Consider the following 18089-nt stretch of genomic DNA (forward strand, 5'->3'; position numbering starts at 1 on the left):
TGTACAAGCTAGGGAATACCTGAGGCCACCAGAAGCCGGAGAGGCCCGCACTAGACTTTCCTCACAGCCCTCAGAAGAAACTCTGCTGACCCCTTCACCTTAAACTGCTGGCCTTCAGAACCACTGTGTAGGTCCCTGGTTGTGGTGCCTGTGACAGCAGACCCAGGAGCTAGGAGTCAGGTTAGACCCTGAGGAAAGCATGCTTGCTGGCTGCAGTCCCAGGCCTACCTCTCAAAGACCCCCCAGCAGGCACATCTGCAGAGCTGCCTAGGAGGCCTTCCTACTGATGGGCAAGGTGGATTATATCACCCCTCCACCTGGTGCCCTTTATGGCTCCCTACTACTCAGTGAATGAGCTGGACCCTTTGTAAGGCCCCCATGGTCTAGTCCAGATGACCTGTCCCTCAGACACCTCTTGTCCAGACCATGGCCGTGTGGTCAGTGCAGACATACTCAGCTCTCTCCCCTCTTCACACTGCACCTTCTACGCAGAGCACAAATTCCCACTGCACTTGACCATGCTTAGCTCAAGGGCCCTGACATGGTGCCAGATACAAACTGATAAGTTCAGCAATAACTGAAAAGAGAGCCAGCTGCTTTTCATGAAGAGTTAACAGGAATATTTATCAAAATTTTTGCTACTGTAAACAAAGAAGGCTGGCAGCCCTGAGAAAGATGCTACATGCACTTTATGAAAGGATCACTTCTAACTCAATAGAGGTTAATTTACATGTTTTAAAAGAAAAGGACAGAAGAACAATGTTGAACAAATAGATAAACACGGTCAGCTAATTTATTCACAGAACACAGCATCTTGCTCTGTGCCTTCATATCTTCTTTTGCTATGATTTTTTAAGTAGATGCACAGGACTGCAAGGAACTGTTAAAGGAATAATAAATTACTCACCGCTTCTGCATTAATAACAAGCTTGGCTAAGAAAAGACGGATATTTAATGGTACTGATGGGTTTCCCAGTTTGTCATGAAGAAACCTCATCCAAGGAGGAAGATCTCTTGGCACTGAACCCTGAAATAAAAAAACTCAAAATTACCTTCACTTTTAGTGAAATAAAATAACTTCACATTTTGATATTATGAGAAAACAATGACAAAGTTAGACATGAACAGCAAAAAGTCATGTTTACTTGATGTGTAATTTGGTTTAGTCTTCACTAAGAAAAGTTATTTCTCAACACAATACCAATGAGCAGTATTAACAGACGTAATGGGAGGTGAGAGGCACCTCTTCTCCTCCAGGGAAGCCCAGCCTTCTGTGCATGTGCTTCATCAGGGCTGTCATGGTGGTCATGCACTCATGGCCATTGAGCTCGTCCATCTCCAATTCCAGGGTGTCTTCCTGGATCATGGGGTCTGGATGTTCCTATGGAAGGAAGAATCCACTGATGCAGAGTGCACTATTAAAATGCCAGTGGATATGAGATTCTCTCATTTTGGGCAAACTTAGGTGATAATGATGACTTTGGTAATAATATCAAATACACGTGCTGTGTTTTCTTGTTAAACTAAAAAATAAATAGGATCTCATGCCTTCCTTATGTTCCATGTCCATATTCTCCTCTAACCCCCAACTGTGTGGTCACTCCCTGGAGTCGCATCTCTCAGGTCAGCGGTCTCTGCTATATTGACCCCTGACCCCTGTCTGCATGGTCACTCCCTGGAGTTGCACCTCAAGTCAGAGCGACCTTCCCATGTTTATCTCTCACCTCCTGGCTTCATTTCTGTGCTGATCAAATTTGACTGCTGAGTCTACAAGGCAAAAGCCTGGGGCTTAGATCTTCGAGAATGATCCAAATTAGTGCTACTTTCCAAGGACTACTGACAAACAGAGAACAGGCTTTTTCTAATAAAGATAGGGCATAGCTGTGACCCCCCTTCTTTGCAAATTTCAACAATATTCTTTAATATGTAAAAAATGATCACCCGTCTCCGAAAACGACCAGTGGTAGACTTAGGGTCTTGAGAGCTGTATGAATAGCTCTGAACTCCAGTTGAGAAATCAAACTGACTCATTTCCTCACTCAGGCTACTGTCTGCCAAATACGACAAGGAAGACATATAATGAGGACCATCTGAAATATAAATAAGAAGAAAATATACATACTCAAACATAATCAGTAAGAAGTACACTTCTCTAACTCAAATTACATCAAAATTGAAGGATACTTTTAACTAAGGCCTCACTCAACCCCATGATCTTAACCCATGGTACGGATTTACAAGGCACGAAGAAGACGGGCCAGAGGCCTCCCTTTGCTTTTGTCATTGTCATGCAGCTACTCTCTACTGTCACAGACAAAGAACCAAGTTAATCCAGATCCGATTTCTGGACATGACTAACAGAATTTCTTTGCAATTAGAATTTTGATGATGGACATTTTGTTCATTATGTCTAAGATAAATGTGGGAAGAAATGCTACTGAAAAATTGCAAATCCTAAATACACAAGGAATTTAGAAAACTGGCCCAAATTTTATTCTCAAATCAAGAAACGGTAATACAAGCTGCAAAGAAAAATTAAGCAAAAAACTAAAATAAAGAGATGTGAAGGGATAGAAGGTTAATTTTAAATAGAGTGGCCAGAGACAGCCTCCTCCAAAGGATGAAATGAAACAAAATGTCATGAGGTACACTGATATCCGGGGCTGAGGTTACTCAAGGGTACAGCAGTGCAAATGGCCTAGGGCAAAAGCAAGCCTGGCACCACACAGCACAGCAGGGGACCCGCACTACTCCGTGAGCAGGAAGGAGGGCAGCAGGGTCAGGGACCTTAGGCAGCTCGGTCCACAGGGAAATGAAAGCTGCTGGGAGGTCTGGAACAGAGGAGTGGCAGGATAGAATGTGTATTCTAACACAAATTTCTGAATGTATTTCAATAACATATACACATAATCCATACGCAAACAAAGAAACATCAAGTTAATCCTACATCTTTAAAAATAGTGTAATGTATCTGAGCCCGTCTGGCCACTCTGAGACCTTTTTATGCAGTTAAGCTTAGCTAATTACATTTCTTTCAAAATATAATTCTATTTGCCACTTTAAAATAAACATTTTTTTCAAACTCAATTTCAATGCTTTGAGGTACTTAAAAGTATTTTCTATTTACAAAAAATATACCAACTAATAGCATCTTTCTCATCATTTTGAAAACATCCTACCTGGATCCCCATTTGCTGTTTCCCTGGCTTCTTTCCTAATTTCAATGTATTTTTTCTTTTTTTCCATAGGAACCTATGAGACAAAACAAATACACTGTTTAAAATGTTCTAGAATGACAGTCACACTTTTTGTTTTAGTAGCAATATGCCAAAAAAACAAATTACTAATTTTTAAACAAAAGTTTTATCAAATTTAGAAACACTCAAAAATATCCACAAAAAAGATGAGTGAATGTCTTTAAGAAATGCCTTACCCAGACTCCAACAGAACCACCCACTCAGCTTTAGCACAGCTCATTAAGCACAGTGTATGCTGAGCTTTTACAGACACACACCTGGATTACCAATAGTTTTTACTTGACCTATGAGCCCCAGTTTCTTCACCTTTACACTTAAGATACACCAGAACCTTTACAGCATTGCTATAAAGTTTAGAAGTAAGACATAGCAAGTGTCTGAATGCTTAATAAACTGATGCTATTGTTTTTTGTTCTTTAGTTCTTCTAACATATGCCCAGAAAAAAATCCTAGATTTGTTCCAAAAGTTGCACAAGGCAGGAAGCAACTATTCATGTGTGCTGGTGAACACTGTTGTGGGGGAGGCTCGTAGCTGTGTGGGGAATGTGCAGGCCATGGTATGTGAGCTTGGCTCTCTGCTGTAAAAGCAGCAGCAACCACCTTCTCAACAACTGCTGAAGCTGGCATGTCAGTGTGAGCGTGACTAGAAAAAAACTTGTTCCACCTGTCATAGGAAGTCTTCTAGCTACCCATGACTTCCCCACTATCTTGCCAAGTTGTCCAAGCAAGGCCACAGATCATAATTCCTATCAGTACAGAACACAGTTTCTTTCACTGGGGGAAATTACTCAGAAAAACAACTTCTGGGATATGTCCTAACAGGTCCTTTTATTGGCACTGTCTTTCCTTCACAGGTCAGGAGAAAGAAAAAATCGAGTACTGATGAATTTCATTGTAGTTGCCTGAGATTGTACCTCAAACTGAAACTGCCAGTTTTTGTTGTTGCCAGTTTTGTAGAAACTACCTAAAACTGCCATTTTTACCAGACTTGAAAGCAGACTAGAATATTGCAATTTAACATGTTCAACATAGTATCTTTTTCTCTTTGGGCACTTTTTTTTTTAAAACTTAGAAACATTAAAAATTTTACTCACATCAACTTCTACAGGAAACGTATAGCAGCGCTTCAAGTCTATCAGATTTTCAAAAATAAGCAAATTCTGTAAATCCAAAGAATCATATAAAAATATCTCAGTATTGGAGATCCTTATTACTAACGCTACAATAGAATTAATGCTACTTAATAACTTATAGAGAAGCACTTCAGTATTAAAATACATTTATGCAGAATTAAAAGAATCACATCTCTAATATTATCAGAAAGCGCAAATTACAATATAACTTTAATTGGTAAAATCGAGCTTTTGAAATCCTAGACTGACAGCAATAGTGCATACCTCAGGAGAGGCCTACCTTTTCTGGTTTTTCACTGAACAGAAAACCTTGGTAAAATTTTAATTCACTGAAGACACAGCAGACAAGAGAAATAGCACAGTTGTATGCAGCACAATGGTAAAGTCTTCTCCTCTCCAGCAGCTGATTCTCCCCTGCCATGTTCTCTGTAAATGCATCGTGGCACAATCTGCAGAGTAGATCCAGGTTACAAATTAATCCACATAACATGGAAATTACAGCTCAGGCTCAACAATGCCAAATAAGAGGATCTAATCCAGTTCAGCCTTTCTTGAATGTCAGGCTTGTGCCAGCACAGTACTGGGCACGACACTTTCTGTGGCTAGAAATACTTACTATTTGGCACTGGGAATATAAGATGAGCACGTCACCATCACATGACAAAAGCCATGTACAAGCGTCTCACTACACGGTGGTAAGCGCAGAAACAGCAACAAGTATGAGTAAAGAGACAAGTAAAGAGACACGGAAGCAAGGAGGACAGTCCAGTCTAAGGAACTAACAAAGGGTCTAAGAGAAAACAACTGAGCTGAGTTTGAAACATCAGTTGGCCAATGGAGAAATGTAAGCATGCATGATGAGCAGCGAGAGGCACGTTCACTTAGAACAAGGGACAGAACGCATGGCGTGTTGGGAGGAGGGCAGGCAGGCAGCAGTGACCAGCAGCAAGTGAGAGAAGGTGTGTTCCTGGGACAGTTTGGCCGCAACACTGAGCAGCGTGGACTTCACCCTGCAGGATGGGTCACGAACCATGACTGATTGTGACTACCCCTCAAAACAGTTTTCTGGGAATATAGCCATGGCCCAGTCTTTTAGGTACTGTTTATGGCTGCTTTCACGGTACAATGTAGTAGTTGTGGCAGAGACTGTCTGGCCCACAAAGCCGGAAATATTTACTATTTGGCCCTTTACAGAAGGTCTGTCGAGGGCCGGCCCATGGCTCACTCGGGAGAGTGCGGTGCTGATAACACCAAGGCCCCGGGTTCGGATCCCATATACGGATGGCCGGTTCGCTCACTGGCTGAGCGTGGTGCTGACAACACCAAGTCAAGGGTTAAGATCCCCTTACTGGTCATCTTTTAAAAAAAAATTAAATTAAATTAAAAAAAAAAAAAAAAAAGAAGGTCTGTCGACCCCTGCTGCTGATGACCAGATGCCATTGAAGGGTTTTAGGCAGGGAAACGAAACAATGAGACTTGTGTTCTGGCTGTACTATCATTCTGGCAGCAGTATGGACAGAATGGAGAGACAAGCCCAAAGCAAGGAGAGTGGTTACAAAAGAAATGACTGGACTGCAGTGGCTTGCCGAAGAAGTCCCGACATCAACACAGGTAGCACAAAGGGGAATGCAGACGGGGGCATGGGTTTTAGGAATACTGAAAAGATAAAATCTGGCAGATTTGGGTGTGACGTCATTCACTGAGGTCAGATAAGAACTAGGGTAAGACAAGTGTAATAAGATGTTTGTTTAGAGATGCAAAATGAGACACTGCAGAGTCTGTGTTCAATATTTACTAGGAGGGGAACTTCATTAGAAGACTAGTTTTAGAGAAAATGTTTTTGATTACTTTGTGTTTTATAGAATGCCTATTAAAAAAATTTACCACGCCTTTAATTTCAAACAACAATCTGAAATAATAAAATACCCTAAATCCTTTTTTACTATAAATCATACCATTAGAAATATATCAAAGCTATTCAGGGGGAAAAGATGGGGAAAAAAACAGTAGAAGAAAAAAAAGTTTTATTCTTTATAAAAGATGAGACAGGATAAAACATCTGTTGTCTAATAACATGCTAAAGTTCATCTAAGTAGTCTGTGGCATTAAAAAAACCAAAAAACTATGAAAGTACAGAATTTAAATAAAATAAACATTTATTCATATTATATACATGCATAAAAATATATGCATTATGTTCTCACTCACATGCTAGAGCTAAAAAGAAAGTTGAGTTTTTAGTAGAGATTAGAACTGTAATTACTAGAGGTTGGGAAGGGGAGGTGGGGAGAAGGGATAGGGAGAAGTTAACTGATGGACACAAATTACAGCTAGATAGGAAAAATAAGTTCTAGTGGTATACATTAGTACTAGGCATCTATAATGAATAATAATTTATTCTATTTTCTCAAATGGCTAGAAGAGAGGAGCTCAAATGCTCTCATCAAAGAAATGATACATTTTTATGATGAATACACACATTGTATACATTTATTGAAATATAATTCTGTACCCCATAAATATGTATAATTAATATGTCAATTAAAAAATGCATTTAAAAATATATATATTCACCAAAAATATTAATAAAATAGAATCTGAAATAAAGTAAAATCTTACTTAATCAGTGTCTTTGTAAGTTCGCTTCCTTCTATAATGCATGAGCCATGAAAAACTTGACTAATTTTAGATTCCTCAGAGTGAACATCATCTTTTGGAAGACGAGAATACATCACATCCAGCATCTTATAATAGCCCATCTTCTTGGTGATTTGAGTATCAAAGGTAGATTCATTTAGCTTAAAGAAAGCAATAAATAATTATCTTTAGTTTTACCAAACATAAAAAATATCTTATTGAATATACTAAATTCAATACTTAGTGCCCTTTAGACAGAATAATTTTAAGTTGCAAATACTAAATCACTTCAATAAGAGAGTACCCAGTTGTCCAGGGTCTAAAATATTGACAAAAGCACTGATGTGTTATATTGGGTGAAACAGGAAATAACCTTTGATGTCCAAACAGTGCACCCAGGGTTTATAATGTTTGCACAGAATCTTACTGAAGGTATAGGAAGAGCAAGCAGAAGTCCAATGTATTACCACACCAAATTTTCAGCTATTTTGAAGTGTACGTTAACAATGTGCCATTTGGGTATTTACTGTGTTTCCCAACAGGATTTTATGGGAGGCCGAATGATGCCCTCACCCCCACACCACAACAAATGTCAAAAGATGTCTTAATACCCGGAACCTGTGAATGTAATCTCATCTGGCAAAAAAGGACTCTGCAGACATGATTCAGTTAAGCACCTTGAGATGGGGAGATTGTCTGGATTGTTCCAGTGGGCCTCAAATGAAATCACATGCAACCTCATCAGAAGGATTAGAGCAAGATTAGAGAGACAGGAAAAGGCAATGTTTGCAGAAACAGCAACTGAAGCAACACCAGCACAGCCCTGGAAGGCTGGTAGCCACCAGAAGCCAGAAGAGGCTTCAAGGAAGGGCTTTCAGAAAATTTTGTTTTGTCTATAAATCTGTAAATCGAGAATGCAGAGTTAGTTTCCTCCTGTGTAACTCAGAATAAATTTCTAAGCCACCAAGTTTGTGGTAAGTTGTTACAGCAGCCACAAGAAACTGGTGCAGATCCCATGGAGATACAGACTGCTATCAAAACATAGAGGGGGTGCTCCTTGAGCAGCAGGGACCACGGAACTGAGCACACAGCAGTTTCTAATGACACTGGTCAATTAATGTCAATTCTCATTAATATTTAATTCAGTAAGGTGTATGGTACCTTTGTAAACCTTGACTTCAACACATCGACGGCATCCACCACAATCTCGCTAAAGAATGCTCTCAAAGCGTCCAGGCTACAGTGCCACAGCAGAGTGAGGAGACAACGATCCACAAATGCTTGGCGAGTGAAGTTTGAAAGCAGGTCATCCCTCCTGAACATTCTGTACACACTTTCCAGAAGGCTTACCTGTGTGATGCACGAACTCCTGAGGAAAGAAGATAAGATTGTAAGTGCCTGTGACACTACAGGCAAAGTCAACTCCAATGACTGTGAATCACGAAAATAACTTTATGGAGTACATATACAAAACCCATGAAACACAAAAACATCTGCACATGAACCATACTGTTTTATTCATTTCCAAGAACCCTCAAATCAAATGTAGGCATCAGGAAGAAGAATATTTTTATTTACTCTCAAACCTGATCTTGCTTAAAGAACATCTAGAAGGCTCTGGAAGAATCTCAGTCCTAAACATGATCACATCTCCAGGATGCGAAACTCATGAGTTATGATTTAAAATTCTATTTTCTCTCTACTAATGTTCCACAGTTCCTATTTCTTATACAGAGATATGCCCATCTGTCCATCCTTTATCTTCTCACCTGGAAAATAAGATATTTAAAAGATCACCTATAAGGTTTTATCTAAAAATCTATAATTAAGAATGCAGAGTTAGTGTCCTCATCTATAAAATTAAGGGGTTAGAACTAAATGATCATTAAAATTCTGATGCTCTTAAGTTAGACACTAACCAAGGTAAAAATATTAGATTCAGAAGGTAATTCAGTCATAAAATGTTACAGTGGTAGGACACTAGAGCTACAGAGGCTTTGCGATATTCACTTGGACATGACAATAGATTGAATGTTTATGTCCCCCACAAAGTACATGCCAATGTGATGGTATATGGAAGTGGGGCTTTTGGGAGGTGATTAGGTCATAAAGGTGGAAACTTCATGAATAGGATTAGTGTCCTTATAAGAGAAGGCCTCAGAGAGATACCCTCACCCCTTCTACCACATGGTGAGAAGACAGCTGTCTGTGAACCAGGAAACAAGCCCTCACCAGACACTGAATCTATGTGCACCTTGATCTTGGACCTCCCAGACTCCATAGCTGTAAAAAATAAATTGTTGTTTATAGGCCGCCCAGTCTGTGGTATTTTGTTACGGCAGCCCAAATGGTCTAAGACATGCAATGTCCTAGATTTAACTTCTCTTGATGAGCTTTCTGCTAGTGAGCAGAGTGGAAAACATGGGCTCCAGCCTTAAAACACTTAACTAAAGGACAGAAAAGAAAAAGCAAAAGAAGAGGAGTAAAATTCTAATTCTAAAATTGAACCAACAGCTAGTCTAACAAAAATACATGCAATGAACACTGAATATATGAAAATATGTTTTATTTCACTCACAATTAAAGAAACATAAATTAAAGTAACAAGAGATCCTTTCTCATCTAAAAATTAGAAAAAAATCCAAATGTTTGAGAACATCCTCTACTGGCAAGATGGTGGTGAAATAGACAGTCTCATGCATTCCTGGAGAGAATGCAAAATAATACAGCCCCAAAAGAAGGGACGTGGAGATATCTAACAAAACTATAATGCATCTATGATGGAGTTTGGATGTGTTGTCCCCTCCAAAACTCATGTGGAAATTTGATCTCCAATATGGCAGTGTTGGCACCTTTTCTCTCCCTCTTGCTTCCTCTCGCCATGTGATCTGCTTGTACCCATCGGCAGCCTGCCACTTTCCGCCATGAGTAGAAGCAGCCTGAGGCCCATGCCAGATGCAGCTGTCCCAGAATCATAAGCCAAATAAACCTCTTTCCTTTATAAGTCACCCAGTCTCAGGTATTCTGTTATAGCAACACAAAACAGACTAAAACAATCTACCTTTTTCCTACATTTAGGAATCTACCCCAAGGAAACAATGGCAAGACAGAAAATGACATAAACACCACTGTCGCATTATCTTAAAAAGCAAAAGATTGAACCCAAAAGTCCATCGGTAGAGGGCTGCTTCAAAATATTATAATACTGCCGTGCAATGAAGAATTACACACTTGCTTGAAGAAAAGAAATGGGGAAAAAATCTGCTGATTTGGAGTGATCAAGTGGAGGAAAAGGAGGTGAAGAGGCAGAGGAGCAGCAGGAGCAGAGCAGCAGCAAGACTGCAATCCAGTGCACCACACACTTCTGACCCTAGAACCACACGCATGTTCTACATGACCAAAAGAAAATTACGTCAAAAAAAGATAAACAACTTCTGCAATTCAAAAATTAATTAAAACAAGCATACCTAACTGATATAAAAACCACACAAAATTTGACTGTATATCTCAGACTATAAAGTCTTTACTAAAAATTATAAGTAAATTTTTAAAATAAAATGAAAATTTTTAACTTCATCCAGCTGTCATTATTATTAGCAGTAATACTGTTATTGTTATTTCTGAAAGTATTTTATGTGTATTGTAGGATAAAGCAACTAAGTAATGACAGAATGTTATTAGAAACAACATTATAAAGAAAAAAGAGAATAAGATATACAGTGTAAGGAAAAAAGAGAACAAGAAAAGTTAAATTAAAATCCTATAATATTAAGTTTGAAAGAGAAATAAAGAATAAAGGAAAGAAAAAAAAGCAGAAGAAAAGAAACTTAAAAATCCCATAAAAGAAAGAGTAAGTGGAAAAAAGAAAACAAAAGAATAAGATAAAAGGAATTTAATAGTAAAAACTTCAGTTGCTTTTTTTTTTGCCTGATTGCACTGGCTAGAACCATCAGTATTATGTTGAATATAAACAGACAAGTCAGATATCCTTGTTTCATTCTCAATTTTAGAAGGAAAGCATTTAGTCTCCCACTATTAAATATTTTGTGCTGTTGATTTTTTGTAGGTTACCTTTGTCACTTTCATCATGAATGGATGCTGGATTGTGCCAAATTTTTTTTGTGGCTATTGAAACGATAATGTAGTTTTTGCCCTTTTGCTATTAGTACAGTATGTAAAACTAGTTGACGTACAAGTGTTAAACCAGCCTTGTATTCCTAGGAGAAGCACCAACTGGTTATGGTGTGTAATCCGTTACAAATACGTACTGTTGGATTTGGATTGCTGACGTATTTTTTTAGGATTTGTGTGTCTCTATCCATGAGGAATATTGGTCTAGTTTCCTTGTGGTGTCTTTCTCTGGCCTCGGGATCAGGGTGCTACTTGGCCTCATAAAAGGAGTTGACAGTGCTCCTCCCTCCTCTGTTTTCTTAAGAATTTATGAAGTATTGGTAGTATTTCTTCTTAAATATTTGATAAAATTCACCAGTAAAGTTATCTGCGTCGGGGCTTTCCACTGTGGGAACATTTTAAATTATTAATTCAATTTATTTATGTGTTAGCGGTATATTCAGATTTTTTTATTTCTTCTTGATTCAATTTTGGTAACTTGTTACTTTCTAGGAATTTGTCCATTTCACTTAAATTGCTGAATTTGTTGGCATAATATTTTCATAATATTCTCTTACAATCTCTTCAATCTCTGAGAAGTCAGTGGTAATGTCTCTCATTCCTAATTTTCATAAACTATGTTTTTTATTTTTGGTTAGTCTAGTCAATTCCATTTATCTTTTCAAAAACCAATTTTTGGTTTCATTGACTTTTCTCTATCATTTTTTTATCTGGTTTCTATTTCATTAATTTTCACTCCAATCTTTATTATTCCCTTCCTTTGGCTTGTTTTTGACTTAGTTTTCTTTTTCTAAATCTTAAGAGAAATCTTAGATTGCTGATTTGAGATTGTTCTCATTTTCTAACATAAACATTAAAAGATATAAATTTCCCTCTAAGCACTACTTTAGTTGCATCCTATACATTTGGATATGCTTTATTCTTGTTTTATTCTGATCAGAATACTATCTGACTTCCCTTGCAATTTCTTCTTTGACCCAAGGGTTATTTAGAAATGTGTTGTTTATTAATTAGAGGGTTATTTAGAAATATTTTCAGTTTCCCCAACTTCCTTCTTTCATTAATTTCTAAATTAACTTTATTGTGGTCAAAGAACATACTTTGTATGATGTCAATCCTTTTGAACACTTGTTTCATGGCCTAGTATACGGTCTGTCTTGAAGAATGTTCCATGTGTTCTCAAAAAGAATATATTCTATGCTGTTGTACAGAATGTTTTACACTTGGTTAATCATGATATTTTTTAAAGTGTTGATAAAAAGGAATGAACTATTAATTCATGCTATATCACGGATAAACCTCAAAAACATTATGCTGGAGAAAGAAGCCAGAGATAAGAGATCATACATTGTATGATTCTATTTATATGAAATGTCTAGAAAAGGCAAATTTATAAAGACAGAGAGTAGATTAACGGTCACCGGTGCTGGGGCTAGGAATAGGAGTCAACTGTGAATGTTCACATAGGATCTTGCTGGGGGAATTAAAATGTTCTATGATAATGGTTGCACCACCTGGTAAAGTTTCCAAAAATCACTAAATTGTATACTTAAAAAGGGTAAATTTTGTAACATGTAAAATATAACTCAATAAAAATAAATTTACATAAACATTTACAAATTTAATATAAATAAATGGCAATTAAAAAAATCATTGTACGTTTATAATTAAAAGTAGCCATGGTGCCTGGTTCCGGTCAAGAAGGCAGAATAGATGGTTCCCAGGGGGGTCACTCTCTCCCACAAATCAAGCAATTTACAACTATAAAAATGTATCATCAGCCAAGCTGGGGCCACTGGAGCTCAGGGGCAGAGGAGAAGAGACCTACGAGGTCATGCAGGCAGCAGAAACCACGATTAGAGAAAAAAAAATACTGCTCAGAGTATTTTGTGCCGCAGCTGCTTTAAAGCTGGAGCTGCTGAGTGTGTGGACCAGGAGCCGGCAGAGGCCGCAGCTGTGCCCTTCAGATGGAGTTACTTGGAGGCGGCAGGGGAGAAGATGGCCTCGGCGGCCCCCAGGACAGCAAGACCACTAATAGGGTTCCCGTGCACGCAGGCAGGAGTAAGGAGCCAGAACAACTGACAAAAGGGAGCCATTCAAAGGCCAGTGAGTCATCACAAGGGACCGGCACAGGGCCTGTCCATGGGAAGTGTTTGGAGTACGGGCGGTTGGGGAGACGGGCCCACCAGGAGAACATTGGGACACAGCAAGGACAGCCGATAAGCCCCCCAGTCAGCACAGGACCACTCAGAGGAGACTGGTCGGGAATGCAGAATTGCATGGAGTGCAGTTTGATGAAAAAACTCAGGCCCAGATCAGAGTTTCTACACAACACAGATCCACCTGGTCTCTGGAGAGCCAGAACTACATATAAGGTCAACCATTAAACCTTGAGCTGCACAAAAAGCCTTCCCTAGGGAAACAGCAGCAAAGCAGCAATTTAACTCAATCTCACAGCTCAAGTACTGGTCCCCACAGGAAGTTCCCCATTTTAGAAGTAAGCAAAGGACAAAAAATTAGTTCCAGCCCAGGCACACCACCAGCACCTTGGGGTCTGCCTGGGAACCAGAGGCTTGAAGCCAGGGACTGGACCCCACTCCAACATCCAGGCACACCACGCCAGTACCTCAGGGCCTGCCTGGGGACCCAAGGCATGGCGAAGGGGACAGGACCCCCCCTCCGACAACCAGGCACACTGTGCCAGTGCCTTGGGGCCTGCTCCAAGACCCAAGGCATTGAGAAGGTGACTGGACCCCACTCCCACATCCAGGCACACCACTAGCGCCTCAGGGCCTAGTCCAGAGGCTTGGAGCATGGAGTCAGTGACCAGGCCCCCATCCCACAACCAGGCACAGCATGCCAGTGCCTCAGGGCCCACTCAGGTACCCAAAGAATCAAGAAGGGGACTGGACGCCCCTCCCACAACCAGGCACACTGTGCCAGCACCTCGGGGCCCACCTGGGGACCCGAGGCATGGAGTCGGAGACCGGACCCTCCTCCCACAACCAGGCACACCATGCCAGCACCTCAGGGCCCGCCCAGTGGCTCAAGGCATGGAGAAGGGGACCAGACCCACCTCACACAACCAGGCATACTGCGCCAGCACCACAGGGCCTGCCCGGGGACCCAAGGCATCGAGAAGGGGACTGGAGCTGCCTCCCACAACCAGGCACACCATGCCAGCATCTCGGGACCCACCGGGGGGCCTGAGGCATGGAGAAGTAAACTGGACCCCTCTCCCACAACCAGGTACACTGCACCAGTGCCTCAGGGCCCACCTGTGGACCCGAGTCAGTGAGAAGGGGACCAGAGCTGCCTCCCACAACCAGGCACACCACTCAGTGCCTCGGGGCCTGCCTGGGGACCCGGGGCATGGAGAAGAGGAACAGTCACACCCCACCAGATACAATGCCAGTGCCAAGGAGCATACCAAAATCATCCTCCACGTGAGTGGTCCACCACAGCCACCACAATACCATGGCTGCTACAAAAGCAACTAGACACCACAACCACCACACAGAAAGTCCGCCAACCACTGGAGTGCATTGACACAAGGAGAGTCACCAGCAGAGATAAAAGAGGAGGATGTCTCTCTCCACAAAGCCCATTTCAGAGTGACAGTAGAAGCATCTGCTCTATGATAATATTGGGAGACCTGATTATACCTCTCAGCATTGGAAAGATCATCTAGGCAACAAATTAACAGAGTAACCATTATTCTTGCAGAAGATAATCTAGAGTAATTAGAGTAATCTAGAGTAATTAGAGGGGGGAGTTGGGAGGGGGGAGGGCATGGGGGATGGGGAGAGATTGGACAAGGGGCATAAAAAATAATTATGATTTGTAATACATATATGCTAGTAATACTGATTTGATCAACATATCTCAGTGTTGAACCTAAAAAACATGTATAATCAATTTTGATTCAATAAATAAAAATAAAACAAACTAACAAAAAATGCAGGCATGGCATCAAGCCTGTACTTTAAAAATCAATAATCAAATATGTCCCACATTTCCCACTGTATTTTTACATAAATACTAAATTGCATTTTAGATAACCAAAATGTAATTCCTAGTCCTAGTGATGAGGACAAGTTCTTCATCAGTGTAATTCTAGCTACTTAAGTTAGAAGGAACAAAAGAATCAGAAAAATGGCCACTTGCAACTCCTAATGAAACAACTGATTCAGGGCAACTGTCATAAGCAGATGCTAAAACCAATAGGAAGATGCTGTGAGGAACATGGCCGATCCCTCTCAGCGTCACTCCTGGCAGGACCACCAGACATTACGTGCCGCTAACACCATGAATATGAAGTACAGAGCATCAACTATTAAGCAGTCTTCCCAAAATTTGAACCTGAATCTAATTGAGCTTTAGACTTAGATTTCCATTTACAGAAAACACAGGGGCTAGAGGAACAAGATAAAGGAAAAGAACAGGAGAGAACAAGATAAATCCAGAATGTAAGACATCATACAGGACAAGTGTCTAGGTTTCTTCAACAACAAAAGAAAAATTAACAAAGTAGGGGACTGTTCTAGATGAAGACATATTTAAGAGACGCAACAGTGAAATGCATGTATGAACCTTGCTGGATCAAAATTCAAATAATCCAGTGGTATAAGACCATTTGACAATTTTCAGCTGATAAGGGTGTTAACAGCTATCTAAGAAAATAGCATTTTTTAGAAATATATACAGAAAGATTTAGAGGTGAAACAGCATGGCGTCAGAGATTTGCTTTAAATTATAACAGCAGAAAGAAAGAAAGATCAAAGGGGGAATGAAGCTGGGAAAATGCTGATGATTGTTCAATCTACAGCCTCATCTATGCTCCTTCTCTAGTGCTGCATATGTTTGAAAACTTTTGTAATAAAAGTTTGTTTTGTTTTGTTTTAAAGAAAAAGAAAAAAATATAAGTGGCAAGAGTTGAGTGCAATTACCACTCAACTTTTTTGGAACAGAGATAATTTCCCACATAAATAAAATGTGTGTGGTTCCTGGAACCCCAGATTAGAATAGAATGACTTACTTTCTAGCAATCTTTTTGAAAGTGGACTGAAATAATTCTTCCATAATATGTTGCTGTTCCCGACAAAGAATTTCTGTCATCAACTGTAACAATATGGGACTCTGAGATAATTCCAACGCATCTAGAAACTAGAAAAAAAAAAAAAATCATCATCATCATCATCATCATCATCAAAATTTTGTTATTTTTGTTTTGTTTTTAACAGCTCTAACAAAAAATAGAGAAAAATATAACAGAATTTCACAGAGAATTAACAATGCTAATATTTTTGTCATTGTTACAGACATAGTTAGTTAATGCCTGGTACATAATGATGTTCCTTAAATACTTGAGTTTTGATTCTCTTTAGGTTTTGCATTTGTTTTTCTTCTCTTTAGCCCCAGGTTCTGAACTTTCACAATGAGGTGGCTTCGTGAGTTTTCCTCTTCTGCCATGCCAGGAATCCTCGTGCCCTTTCATCCAGGAGACCCGTGTCTTTTCCACGCCATTCTCTCTGCACAGCAGCTGTCCTAAGCTGCTCCTCTAATGCTCTTGTCTTTACTTGCCCATCCTCCATCTTGATGTCTGTTTGTTCCACTTTCTAGGAGATATCCTCAATTTTATCTTCAGAACAGAAAAGGTAAGTTTTTATTTAAATTTTCCTTTTACTTGTTTAATTTCCACAAGCCCTTATTTGTCCTACTTCATGGACACAATTCCTTCTGTCATCTCTGACACTACTCTGCAGTTTCTTTGACCCATTCTGTGCTCTTCTCTCCCTTTGATTCCATTCCCTGAGCTCCTTTTTCCTGTTGGTTTGCATCTTTTCTTAACTTAGAAGCTTTCTTCAAATATGAATGACTGTTTGCATTTATGCTTACATTTATTCATTTACATTAAGGACGCATTAAAGATCTACTTAGAATCTTTGTGGATGCTAAAACCATTAGGTGACAGGTTGCTGGGGAACAGGATGCTTACGTGATGCGAACATAATGGTTTCACGCCCTCCGTTACTTGCTAATTTCAGAAAGAAATCACACCATTCAACAGAGAGATGAGGCAGTCACCACCTCAACCAGGCACCAGACTCGAGGTACTGTTGCCAAGAAGGTTAACCTGAATCTCATGACCAAGTTTTAAACCTAACTTCCCATTAGAAGAAACAGAGGATAGAAGAACAAGCTAAAAAAAAATTTAAAAAAAAAAAAAAACCTCAAGGAAACAATCAGACAAACAGGAACAACACCTAAGAGAAGTTGTCTAGTTTCTTTCAAAAACTCAGTGTTATAGAACAATAAAAGGGATGAGAAGTGAACTAGTTTTAGATTAAAAGACAGTAGTAACGTTACAATTTGATGCAATTGTTAATTAGAACCTGTTTTGAAAAACAGCTATCCATGGGGACATATGGAGAAATGTGGATATGGACTACATAACAGATGATATGAGAGGATTGTTAATTTTCTTAGGTATGATCATGGTATTGTGCCTTATTCTTAGGACGGGTGCTAAACTACTTAGGGATAAAGCATCATGTGTCTGAAACTAACTTGCAAATGTTTTGGCCAAAACAAAAAAATACACACATATAGATAAAGAAAATACATCAAAATACTAGCAATTGTTGAACATAGGAGATAATTACATGGATTTTATTTTTTCACTTTCAACTTTTCTGTATATTTGGAAAAAATGATATAAACAGAATGTGAAGGAGAGAATCTGTACAGACGGGTGCTGATTGTAAACTGGCCTTTCCATGGGGCCACTTGGCTTCCTTTTGGACAGTGACTGGGTCCCTGGACAAGAGACCCAGTACAGAGTTGGAAGGAAGCTGTAATGCCTTTTACAACCAGTCTCGGATGCCATGCAGCAGCACTGCTTCTACTACATTCTTGTCTTTAGAAGATC

At 39.7% G+C, this 18089-nt stretch overlaps 1 protein-coding gene across 1 annotated transcript in view; it reads right to left on the bottom strand.

The window, feature by feature from the left end:
- PRKDC (protein kinase, DNA-activated, catalytic subunit) overlaps positions 1–18089 on the bottom strand; it is a 174966-nt gene that overhangs the window by 70580 nt on the left and 86297 nt on the right. Inside the window, exons 40-48 of the mRNA XM_063079108.1 lie at positions 16197–16324; positions 8189–8396; positions 7010–7188; positions 4671–4839; positions 4352–4417; positions 3180–3252; positions 1942–2090; positions 1244–1381; positions 908–1027 (exon numbers count right to left, since the gene is read on the bottom strand). Of these exons, the coding sequence (XP_062935178.1) occupies positions 908–1027; positions 1244–1381; positions 1942–2090; positions 3180–3252; positions 4352–4417; positions 4671–4839; positions 7010–7188; positions 8189–8396; positions 16197–16324 (1230 nt within the window). The remainder of the gene's footprint in view (positions 1–907; positions 1028–1243; positions 1382–1941; positions 2091–3179; positions 3253–4351; positions 4418–4670; positions 4840–7009; positions 7189–8188; positions 8397–16196; positions 16325–18089) is intronic.

Source organism: Cynocephalus volans, chromosome 15 (genome assembly GCF_027409185.1).
Source record: "Cynocephalus volans isolate mCynVol1 chromosome 15, mCynVol1.pri, whole genome shotgun sequence".
NCBI lineage: Eukaryota > Metazoa > Chordata > Mammalia > Dermoptera > Cynocephalidae > Cynocephalus > Cynocephalus volans.